The sequence below is a fragment of the Apis cerana genome, linkage group LG4 (genome assembly GCF_029169275.1).
Source record: "Apis cerana isolate GH-2021 linkage group LG4, AcerK_1.0, whole genome shotgun sequence".
Classification (NCBI taxonomy): Eukaryota; Metazoa; Arthropoda; class Insecta; order Hymenoptera; family Apidae; genus Apis; species Apis cerana.
This window is the reverse complement of record NC_083855.1, coordinates 5258031-5270150: the sequence shown is the minus strand read 5'-3', so window position 1 is coordinate 5270150 and position 12120 is coordinate 5258031. Positions and strand designations below refer to the sequence as shown.

Below are 12120 nucleotides of genomic sequence, written 5' to 3'. Positions count from 1 at the left end.
ATCTTGCATCCGTAGAGACGACACCCGGAACGCGATACGAACGCCACCTTTTGCTCCCCAACAACACGATTATTATATTCATTGTCTGATTAATAGAGCCTGTGTGTAATTCTGTTCGTTTTATTTTTGTTTCTCTCTTTCTCTCTCTCTCTGTTTGTCTATTTTTTTTTTATCTTTTTTTTAATATATCTCTTAATCTCTCTTTGTCTATCTATCGTTTATTGTTGCGTCTATGAATATACTATAATATATATATATATATATAAATACTATGCAAAAGACACATCGTCGGGGACACTTCATGCCCGAAATAGAATCAGGTAGGACACTACAAGGGGGACAATAGGAAGTGTGATAAATTATAATAGTTTTAAAAAATATATATTTAAAAAAAAAAATGTGAAGTATTTTAACAGGTTGTTACTTATCGAGCGTGAACTTGGTTGGAAGGTAACGTTCTCTAACGCGGGATATTTGAACGCGATTGAATGAATTTATTTATTTTCTTCGTTTATTGGAACGAAAATTTATTCGCAATTTCTAAAATCGTGGTGGATTAAAAATGATTCCATTTTTCGATTTCCACATTTAGAATTACAAATTTCTGGACAATTATTGTCAGATATTACATTCGATAAATCGATATAGTTACTTTTTAAAAAGCATTTCAACTTTACTTCGTTTATAGACCCATAAATACGGTTGAAAATTAATACGAGAGTATCTTTCCAACGGTTATCGTTAAATAAAATTTCTCTCTCACTTTCTCAATTATACACCCTTGTTTATCGGGGAAATAAAATTATAAAACTCGCAAGATCGATGCTAATCTATGATCGTTGACAACGAAAATTCGTAACGGTTTCGTAGAGGCAGAGGGGAGAGGAGACGAGGAGAGCGCGTTTTTCGAGGTTTGCGTGCGAGTCGCGCATGGGTTATCGCGCGAACCCATCAAATACTTTCATTAGCATGTAACAATTTCCTTCCGGAAGTCGGTGTAGAAACGAGAGTAGCGGCTGTTCTCGTCGCCTGCAATTTGTTTCAATTACCAACTCGAAGACGGCCAACGATCGTTCGTTTCCTTTTTCACCCTCTCGTGATCTTTTCTACCTATTTTTCTTTTTCTTTTTCAATCAAGTTTCCCCCTCGAGGCAAACCCACTGGTATTATAATTAACCTCGAGGCATTGTCTTTCGAGTCCGTCGTTCGTTTCCACGACAAGTTTAATTAAATTTATCTAATCGCTGTGTTTTTACTTTCTTTCTTTCTTTCGATTTTCGATATACTCTCTTTCCATCGTTTTAATACTCTCTTTTGTTCTAATTTGTTTCTTTTTTTTTTTTTTTAGAGAGAATTGTTCCTTCGACGATAAGAACGTTACCTTTCTCCTGATTAAAATCAATTCTACGTCCGATTCTACGCAACAATGATAGGCAAAATAAAAAAAGAAAGAGATGAATGAAAAGAGGAAAATGATGAACATCGTTGAACAACGTTGCATCGCAATTCGTCCCCAGGCTTCTTCACCACGATCTCTCTCTCTTTCTCTCTCTCTTTCTCAATCCATCGTTCCTTCGTTCGTTCGTTCGTTCGTTCGTTCGTTCGGCCATTCGTCATCAAAAGTCACAAGCTCCATCTCGATCGATTCACGATGGTGGGATCATCGAAGAAAAGGTATCGTTCCATTATTTCGTAACCTTCGTAATGGCAATAGAGGAGGAGAATGGCCAACGTTCGATACAATGCGATCGACGTTTCTCGCGTAAATAAATCGCTTTCCTCCTTCGAGAATTCGAGAAGAAAAATGGTTACACACCGAGTGTAACATAATATATGGAAAAATATTCGTCGTTATTTCTTTTCTTCAACAAAAATTCATCATTTATCTTCCCCTGTAAAGAGGAATATCCTTGTGAAACGATCATCGATCGATCGACAGATCGAGGATCCTCTCGCTTCATTCACGATCAAATTTTCAAGAAAGGAAAATTCAGCTTGCTCGTCGCGTTCCCTCGTCTCTCTAAAAATCTGTTTGCTTTTCTTCGCGGATGATCGAACGTCGTTGAGAACATTGGAGGGAAAATATATTGAATTATCCGTGGACACGTATCTCCCTGCGACGAACGATTGGAAATCGACGTGTTTATCGATGTTATTCGTTAAATCGTTCAACAAATGGTAAATGGTTAAAATGGAAAAATCCTTTTTTTAACTACGAACGAAATCTAGACGGTGCAAAGAAGCGTGAACTCACGTGGATCGATAGAAAATATTCAGAGAATCTAAATCGACGTGCTTCCTCTATTTTCTCCGATAAACGTTTCTTTCAATAATTCGCGTATCGAATCGATAAAATCTCGAGAAGAAGCTCCTAAACGTCATCGAAATTTATGTGATATTTATATTTATACACGCGTTCTTCTATATACGTGTGTATATATTACGTATATATATACGGAGAATCCATAAATTTCATGAATGATAAAAAAAGAATTCATGAATTCCATCCGTGAACGAATCCATGAATCCAGAAGCGAATTCGGTTTTTCCGGGCGAGGGAACGCGAGCCAACGATCAATCGTTTTCTCTATCTTACTCTCTACCTTCCTTATTCTATCTCTTTCTCTTTCTACCTCTCTATATCTTATCTATTTCCGTCTATATCTTTATCACCGATTTATTATCTTTAATTGAACGACTGATTTTATTGACAAGATACGCGAAGTGGGTCGGAGGTGCAAGGACATCTCTTTCATCTCTGAACGATAAAATAAAACAAAAGAAAGAAATCACAAATTAAAAAATAATAATAATAAAAAATCTTTCCCGTTAACGCTCTCAACTTTCGAAAGAAGATGCTTCTAATCGATCTAACGATAAACGTGCTTGTGAACAACACACATTCATTCGTTCACACACATATATATATATACACACACATATATATATTTATATAGGCATACGCTGTAGAAATCGAGTTGTACACGCTTCTAATCGAACAATACGAGAACGATACGAAGTTCGTCGGAAATATTCCGAATAGATTCGAGTCGAAACAGTTCTGCTCGAAACAATTAGGCCGATCCTCTGTTCAAGGCTGACTCCCCCACTCCTTCGCTTCGTCCCCACCCTAGCTCAGCTCGACCCATCCCCCACTCCTTCGTTTACTCCTTCCCCCACCACTGTAACTTCGAGGAATCGACATATTTCGCCGCTTACGATCTTATCGTCGCTTCTGGAGGGGTGGGGTTCATCGTTATAGAATTTCTGTGGAACGTAGTTGAGCGGGGAGAGTAGATTCAGGTGCGGAGGATCGACCTAATATCTTCGAGAAACGTTTAATCTAGGAATCTTGTGATTAATCCATTATCCTCGAAGATTTTTCGTAATTTGCAATTATATTCAAATGTCTTTTTTCCTCGAGTCACGATTCAACTTTTCCGATGGATTGATTACTTTGGAACGAAAATATAAGAATAATTTGAAAGGATAGAATGTTATTAATGTTTGCGAGAATGGAAGGACGAGACTTTGAACGAACAATTTCAGGAATATTCCGCACGAACAAGCTACGTTCTAGCATTTGGCATGGCTAACGCTTCCCGCCTCGCTTTCTTTTATTTCGTTTCACGCCTGGTATCCCGTCGCTCGCATTTCTTATCAAGAGAGAAGCAGCACGGAGTAGAAAGAGCCGTTTTTAACGGCGAACATCCGTTTATAAGGACTCCGCGTCGGGGCAGCGCGCTTCTCCACCAACCCCTTTTAACTTCGAAAACTTTAAGAAATTCCCTCCCAGATATCTGTGCGTTTCCAACGGAGAGATCAATTGGAAACGGTCACATCAATCGTGTTCACGATTTCGTGACAAAACAAACAAAATGGAACGAAATTTATTATTAGAACCTCGTCTCGATATTAGCAAATTGTAATTAATCGTAAATCGACAATTTCGTTTCCTAATTTTCAAGTCGCCCTTATATACCCTTAACAAACAAGAAAAGGGGAAAAGGAGGGAAGAAAAATGGCAGAGAAGCAAGCGTTGCCTCGACGGAAGCGGTGGCGGAGGGAGATAAGAATAGGCCGCATGGAGGTCGCCGCGTTTCCGGCGTACACTCAACCCCGAAAGTACGCTCTACACCCCTGCCATCCCTCCATCTCACCTTTCCTCCATGGTAAATTATACATACTCGCCCCCGCTATATAATTGCGTCGCTTCCCTGTGTGCGATTCAATTTTTTCTCTCTCGGCCATCCACTCTTCCCTCCCCACCCGCTCTTTGGCCAAGAGGAAGAATCCGCCCCCTCGTTTCTTCCAGGCTTCCCCCTCCCCCCGTTTAAGCGCTGTACGCTGTTTTCCGCGGTTTTTATTGAAAGGAACGGGGGCACCTGAAGGTGGAGTGCTGATGAAAGCTTCCGGAATTCAGGCGAATGAATTTTGGATGGGATGGAAGATCTCGTATGGGCCTCGTAGAAAAGATGGTCGAGCAAGGTTAAAGGGTGTTTCTCTCTCTCTCTTTTCTTTTTTTAAATCAAGAGGGAGCTTCCAGAAACTTTTTGCCATTGTGCGGAATTGTATTGACGAGTTCATTAACTTGGTAATTGTTGATTGTGAGCAAGGTAATTCAGAATAATTGGGGAAAGGGTCTCTAGTTATTTTGAGGGTGTGGATATTGTAATATCGATTGATTTGAGATAATTTTTCAGATTAGAGGTTTGTGATATACGATGTTTTACAGAAATGTATATTATATAAAGTGTTTTATTATAGTATTATATGATAATTCCACGATTCTATGAAAGTAGAAAACGAGGAATATATTATGAATTAACCAAAGAAAGGAAACTTCGATGAAAAAGACACGTAGCGCAAAACGGACTATACGATAATTAAATAAAATAAATAGAACGAAAATGAAAAGAAGAAAAAAAAAATCGCTGAAAACTGGCCCGGTCTTTCGATCCTAAATTTGTTAGTAACAGAAATATTCGTTGTCTTCCTTTCCAAAAAAAGAAAAAACCGACACGCAATCGCACGCCGCTCTCAGCATGCAATATTACTATACCGTTGTTGTTTCTTCTTCTTTTTTTCTTTTTCGTTATTTCTCCGTTTCTTTCGTTTTCTTTCTTTCTTCTTCTTTTGTTTTTTTTTTTTTTTTGTGAAACGTTGCAACGCTTCGCTGGCACGGAACGAAGCCGAGCTCTCGAGAGGAGCCATCATAAGGTAAAGAGGAACCATTGCTTTTTTATTTTTCCCTTTTGCCCTGGCACCGATACGTCGTCTTGAGAGCATCGGCAGAGTTGCTCGAATTAATATGATTGATCACGATTTGTCTCGCATGCAGAACACGATGCACTGTTTTAACATATTTTGAAAATATTATGATCCTGTTTAAAAAAAAAGATATCCTTTTCCTTGTATATATATATCTCTCTCTCTCTTTCTCTTTCTTTATATCACGTCCTTGTCCTTATCTCTTTTTGCCAATTCTTCTTCTTCTGTCTTCCTCGTTTCTTCTCAACGATTTGCATTCATCTTCTGTCTATTATATAGCTATATAATAGTTTTATGAAAATAGATTAATTGATAAAGTTATCATATTGATAAAGATCAAGATGAGGATTGTTTCTTCTTTTTCTCTCTCTTCCTTTCTTCACGTTTCACGAATCTTTTCAAATGTGGATACTGTGATTAGACCGCATGGACGATTCGATAGAATATCTTCTCATTTTTTTAAGTGATCCGATCGACGTCACGATGTGTCATCGAGTGGAATAAATAATAAATAGTTTATTATCTCTTAAGGATACAATTTTAATTCAAGGTTTTTTCATAAATGTGTATTCCAAGGTATCGTTACGTCGATCTTATATATCTACTGGTTTAAAATCGAACGAATCGATATTGTTTCGATCATTCAGGGAATCCAATGATGTCGAAATTTCTTCGACACCGAAGGTTTCCCTTCTTTCGAACGCTTCTTTCTCGATTTATCTCAATTCTTTTGACTTTTTTCTTCCACGTTTCGATTCTACGATTCAATCAGCGATCGAGATACGCTTGTACAAAATTGAATTTGATTACTATTCGATATCCCCTTCGAATAAATATAAAATTTCCGTCAAAGAATTTTCAAATTGTAGAAAAATCTACTTCAATTCATATTCCAAATTTAAAAAAATAGAAATTACATGTTGAAAATTCAGGATATTAATATCATCCTTCTTACTTAATTCAAAAGTTCTTCCTCCTTCAACGAGCGCTCTTTAACATATATTATCAATTTATATTCCAAATTTAGAATTTCTCTACGAAAAAAGGAATTACAAAGGTTAAATATTATTGATTTAGTTTAAAAAAAAAATTATTCTTTATTATTACATTTAAATTTCAAAATTTTGCCATCGAAAACTTTCTTCTTCTTCTTCTTCTTCTTAAGAATTTCACAGTGTAACGTTCAATTTTGCATAGTCAACGAGCGCAAAAAAGGAAAGAAGAACGTAAGGATAGATGATTCCCATTCGTTCACCCCTCATTGTTTCCAAACTTCGCCTTCCAATCTCATCGCGACATTTACCGCTCCTTAGAGCGCGTTTCCACGGGAACGGTCTCTCTGATAGTTGGAATAATTCACCGTCCGAGAAAGCATCCAAACGAGAGCATCGTATTCGACGAGGTTACCTGCTCGATCAATTTTTCAACCGTAATTTCTTCCGGTTTTCTCCGCATTTTTTTGCCTCATCTTTCTTTAAACGAGACAAATGAAGAGATTCTCCATATGCGACGCTTTGCCCCAACACAATTCCATTCTCCATTCGAAATAACGTTATTTCTCTTATAGCATCGTTTCATAATTTATTTCAGAATTATTTTGATGGGAACTCTCCATCCTTTAAAAATGGCACGAGTTTATCTTGATCGCTGATACTTAGACGGTGGATTTTTTTTTACAATTGAATGAATATTAATTAATATGCGTTAAATGCGAAAATATTTATACGTACATTTGTTGATACTTGGAGAATATAATACAAAATTTTTGCATCTCTCAATATCGTACTTTCGTTATTCTTCATTCACGAATGAACTCGTTATACGAGAAAAGAAAAACATTAAATCCACTGTCTACTAATAACGATCTTTTCTGCTTCTCAACTATCTCTCTCTTTCTCTCTATTCTTCTTAAATCCCGATTAATCCCAAAGATCTCCCAAATCGATCGATTTCCACAAAACACATCACCTCGTGCAATTGTGTGTGCTCTCGCTGTGATTTGTCCTCGCGAGAAAGAGTAACCATTAACATCCAACAGCCTTCCAACAACTGGCCAACAATTAATCTCTTATCTGTCTACTATTCTCTCTCTTTCTCTTTCTTTCTCTCTATTTCTCTCTATCTTTCTCTTTATGTTACTTTCAATCACTATCCGTTCACTCACCACAGTCAATGCCGATTTACTGAAACGCTCTGCGTGCTCCAGGTCGGAGCATCATCACGAAGAAGGGCGATGGCTCTCAGGTGAAGGAATCGACCGACAGCAGCACAACGATCGAGGACGATGACGTGAAAGGTAGGACCACCTAGAATCCTCTGTCTCTCACTCTCACCTTTAGAGAAAAAAAAAAAAAAATCTTCTATTCTAGCTCTCCTTCTTCTCGCGCGTTTTTTTTTCGTGCCCTTACCCTCTCTTCGATCCCTGAAATCTATGAGAGGACAATTCTCCAAAATCGGAGGATTTTGAATACCCCCACCAATTTTTGTGTCGTCGTACCATCTTTCTAGGGCCTGGCTGTATCGAGAACGTGTGCAACGCGGATCATTTTGCCCTTTCTCTCCCCTCTCTATGAACCCTCTTCTTCCCCCTTTTTCCAGCGTCGAGTGTGCGCTTGGAATCCGCTGCGACTGATCGAACCGATCGGGATATTGCGCTTTATTTTGTTTCAAAGGAACGGTTTGAGGCTGTTATCGATACTAGTTCTAATAGTTTCTTTTCTTAAACTTTTTATTCTTTTGCGTATAACTTGTACGTAATCGAATTGATAATGTCAAGAAATCTCACAGGATGTCTCAGTTGGAATTACCATTTCGATTTTTATTATTATTATTATTCGCAGTGAGAAACCTTTGGATGGGAATTGAATTATGCATACTTTGATATTATTGGTTTTTTTTTGCGCGCGCGCATATAAAGGTCAAATGAGTCTTTTTATATATATATAGAAAATGTCAAGTTACATAAATAATGCATCAGAAAATATAATTTCATTTGTAAAAACAAACAACATTGATCTTTGTAAATCCTCTACGCGTTCACCCTGAAGAAAGCTAATAACATCTCTCCTCGAAACCATTCAATTTCCATCCAAACATTTCTGCGTGAATAATGACAAATAAGAATAATGAGAACAATCAATTTCCAATAATAAAACTTTACATATTTATACACATGATAAAATTCGAAATAAATTCAAATTATACCGATAAATCCTGCATAAAAATTTTTTTAGAAAATTTCGCAAGAATTGTTCAAAAATGCTGTTCCAAATTTCTTGTGGACTGTCTATCGCGCGTTGAATCATCGAACGGAGCACGGAAAGAATCGATACCAGCCTGTGTCACGGTTGAACAGGCTTCGAGATCTGTTCAAACTCGAACTTGGGTATCGGAAATTGGCGATGCCGATTCGTCTCGGCCCTCTCCAACTTTCCACCAACGTTCCAAGTTCCCACTTTCACGAGGGTGGATGACGATGAAACGGTTCGATCGGTCGGCTCACTGTTCCGCGCGTACACGCGGCCAACCGCTCGAGCCTTTTGAGCTCGTTAATTGTTCGAGCCAGCGAACCGGGACAGTTAATTCTCCCAGCGAGATTCCGCTAATGGATCGAATCTGAATTTACCGTTCTACCCGCGCTCGAAGCGCGGCTGTAACTGGATTTCTCGCTACCGGCCCGGATCCGAAATACCCTTCCCCGTGCTGCCGAAGGGTAATTTACGCGAATTTACTGAATTTACAGTTTGCTTTTCGATGGCATTGTAAATTTTAAACAGTAGTCCATTTTGTGAAAATTTTTCTGGGGGGAAGGGGGTTGAAAAATGTGGAAGGAAAAACGTAACGTTTTAACGAGTTAATCGAACTAATTGACGATTTGAATCCTCATGGATTGAGATTGGAAATCGATGAGGATTCGAGAAATCGGTCACGTCTGGATATAGCGTTGTACATAGAATACTAAGGTTTTCGTTTGATTTTGATTGAAAAAATGGATATGCAGTTCGTAAATGGAGGAGGTATAAGTAGCGTCTCTTTGGAAAGTTAAAAAAGAATCTCTCTCTTCGTCCCTTTGGAATCACGTAACGAAATCACGAGCAGGCACTTGCGCGCGCATATCGGCCTATTATTAGAGAGATAGTTACTCCTGTTCACGTGCAAATCGATCGTTGGACAATAGCTCGAGTAGTTAAGTATCCCTCGTTGCTTTAACCTCCTCGCTCTCCCCCCTTTTCAATCGCCCTCTCCAGCTACGATCCATCTTATATTTACGTATACTCATGTCTTGATTACCGATATATGTGTACATATACGTATATGTCGGTAAACTTGTCGCTTAGGTTCGTCAATTGCGCGACAATCTTAGTAGATTATCATTAACGATTTTTTTTATTGCTCTTTTAAATGAATCTTTTTGCCATATATTTGTCTTTTAAGAGATTATAGAATTTATGATAATACTTAAATTGAAATCATATATAATTAGTTTGTAAATTATTATATCGTACATAGTGATATTATATGCATAATTTCCATGTTTAGTTTTACTATGATTTAGTTGTAATAAAAGCGACGATCGAATGAACCTTTATAGCACAGCCATGAGGATCGTGTTTAACTGTTAAAAGGTAGAGGAGCTTTTTGTTCGTCTTTGCCCACCGAATTTTTTAGTGAAACTGTCCTATAATTAATCTTTTCCATGAAACTATTTTTCTTTCTTTTCGCCTCTTTGTAGACGTATAATACATTGCGTATTACTATTACTATATATATCTTATACTATTACTACTATTTTCGATCCGCTCTAATCGCGGATTTACCCCCTTTTTTCTTAGCGTACTATATTCGTGTATCGTATCTTTCCATAAGATCTTGTAATTTTCAGGAAATTAGTATAGTCGTTTTTTTCTGCGTTGCGATAAAGATATAGAGAGTATTTTGTTCCTTTAGTTGAGAAATTTATTCTAATTATAATTGTTATTTTTTTACTCTTTAATATTACTTTACACACTTCTGTTTAGTTAATTTTTAGTCTAAATTTTTATAGTAATATTTATTATTTTACTATTGAATCTAAATATTTATATATATATTCTACTATTTTATATAGTAAGAACTCTATTATATTATTTTCTTAAAGATATAAAAGAAGGGACAATTGATTTAATAATTCAAATTTTGAATTTAATTAACTTTTTATCGAAATATCCTAATAATTATAATCTATATAATATTACTTAACATTGAAATATCATTTATATACACACTATTTCCAATATAATACTCAAAGAATCGAAAAAAACGAAGAATAAATTTTTTCGAAGAAATCAAGATTTGAACCCGGATCAATTTTAATGAAAAGCGAACGCTCTATCCCCATCGTTACAAAGCTCTCAACTTTTATTATTATTACAACTTATTTTATGTATTTCTATTGCTCAGGTTTATTACCAAGTTTTTAAAGATGAAATACTTATTTTCTTTATCGCAACGTGATCATATTCGACTATATTTATTTCTTTATTCAAGCCACGTGAACATATAATCTAGTAAAATCTTTAACTATATATGTGTAATAACTACCTCTCGTCGTCTATCAACGACTCTATCTACTTACTATTTATTTAATAGAAACATATACTATCGAGAATATCACTCGAAAATGTACATATACAGTTTGTATATCCCTATCAATCTGAATTCTTGCCATTTTCATTATCGTTCACCATCGAAACCAGCTCTGATAAAGCTGAATCGTTCCTGATTAACTTTTATGGTCCGTTCTTTCGCGATTTCTCGTCGATTACGATCGGAACACAGGCACACACGATCATATCGATCATAGTAGATCTCTTAAACCATTCATTTGAGAAACAATACTCGAAATTATGGGAAAATTTTAATTTCGACGATGGATGAACGCTTTCAAAAATTTGTCAAAAGATTGAAACGAGTTTTATTAGAGCTCAGAGATTGAAATTTAGATTTTGAAAAATTGTTTTAATCGTTAACATCCACCGTCTTTACGCGATTAAAATTTATTCTTGTTTTATTCGATATGTTTCCGGAAGTTGTTTCCCTCCTCGGTCAGCTTTGTACTCACCTCTTTTCTTTGCGGTATATTTGGAGGAACTGGAAGCGTTTCGCATACATTGCCAGAGCAGTATCATTACAAACCTTTCTACAGGATTGTACTTTCGCGAGAGTGCAATTCGTAATTCTTTCTTTAGAAAGAAATCTCCCCGACTCTTCTCTCCATTATTTTCTCTAATTTTTCAACTTGCTTGCTGCATCTCGTGATATATCATTGAAAAATAATTGTATTATCAATTAATTAAAAATCTTGCTATTTCAAACGAAATTTTTACGTTCAATTACCATCATTTATGAATTATTTTAGATACTTTCATATATATTTGAAGTATAGATATCATACTTATGATAATATAATAAAAATTGACTTCTCAATGCTGATCAATATCGAATGAAGAATAAGAAACAATGATTTTTTCTAACGAATGAAAACGCGAAAGTGCAATCCTGATGATCCTTGGCGTGCATGCAACTAAGTTTCTCCTTTGTACACCGAAAACACCGATAGACAATGGATTTCATTCGCTTTCAAGATTCAGACACTTTATCACGAAGTGGATTGATTCTCGAGCCAGACACGAGTACACTCGAGCACAAAACGGCAATATTACAGAGCACACAAACAATTGGATTCAAATATTCGAATTCTCGATATCTTATTCGCGGTTCCTTCGACGCAAATCAAAAATCTGGAAATATCGAAACCATCGATTACGTATTTTTCATGAATTGATATCCGTCCAAATTCTTTTTTTTTTT

At 36.4% G+C, this 12120-nt stretch overlaps 1 protein-coding gene across 50 annotated transcripts in view; it reads left to right on the top strand.

The window, feature by feature from the left end:
• The window catches only part of LOC108003363 (calcium/calmodulin-dependent protein kinase type II alpha chain), a 125563-nt gene that overhangs the window by 79615 nt on the left and 33828 nt on the right, over window positions 1–12120 (top strand). For 33 of the 50 annotated variants that reach the window (XM_062073733.1, XM_062073732.1, XM_062073724.1 and 30 more), the window contains exon 11: window positions 7478–7567. The exons of the other annotated variants lie outside the window; for them this stretch is intronic. In XM_062073733.1, coding sequence (XP_061929717.1) covers window positions 7478–7567 — 90 coding nt within the window. The remainder of the gene's footprint in view (window positions 1–7477; window positions 7568–12120) is intronic. 50 annotated transcript variants of the gene reach the window in all.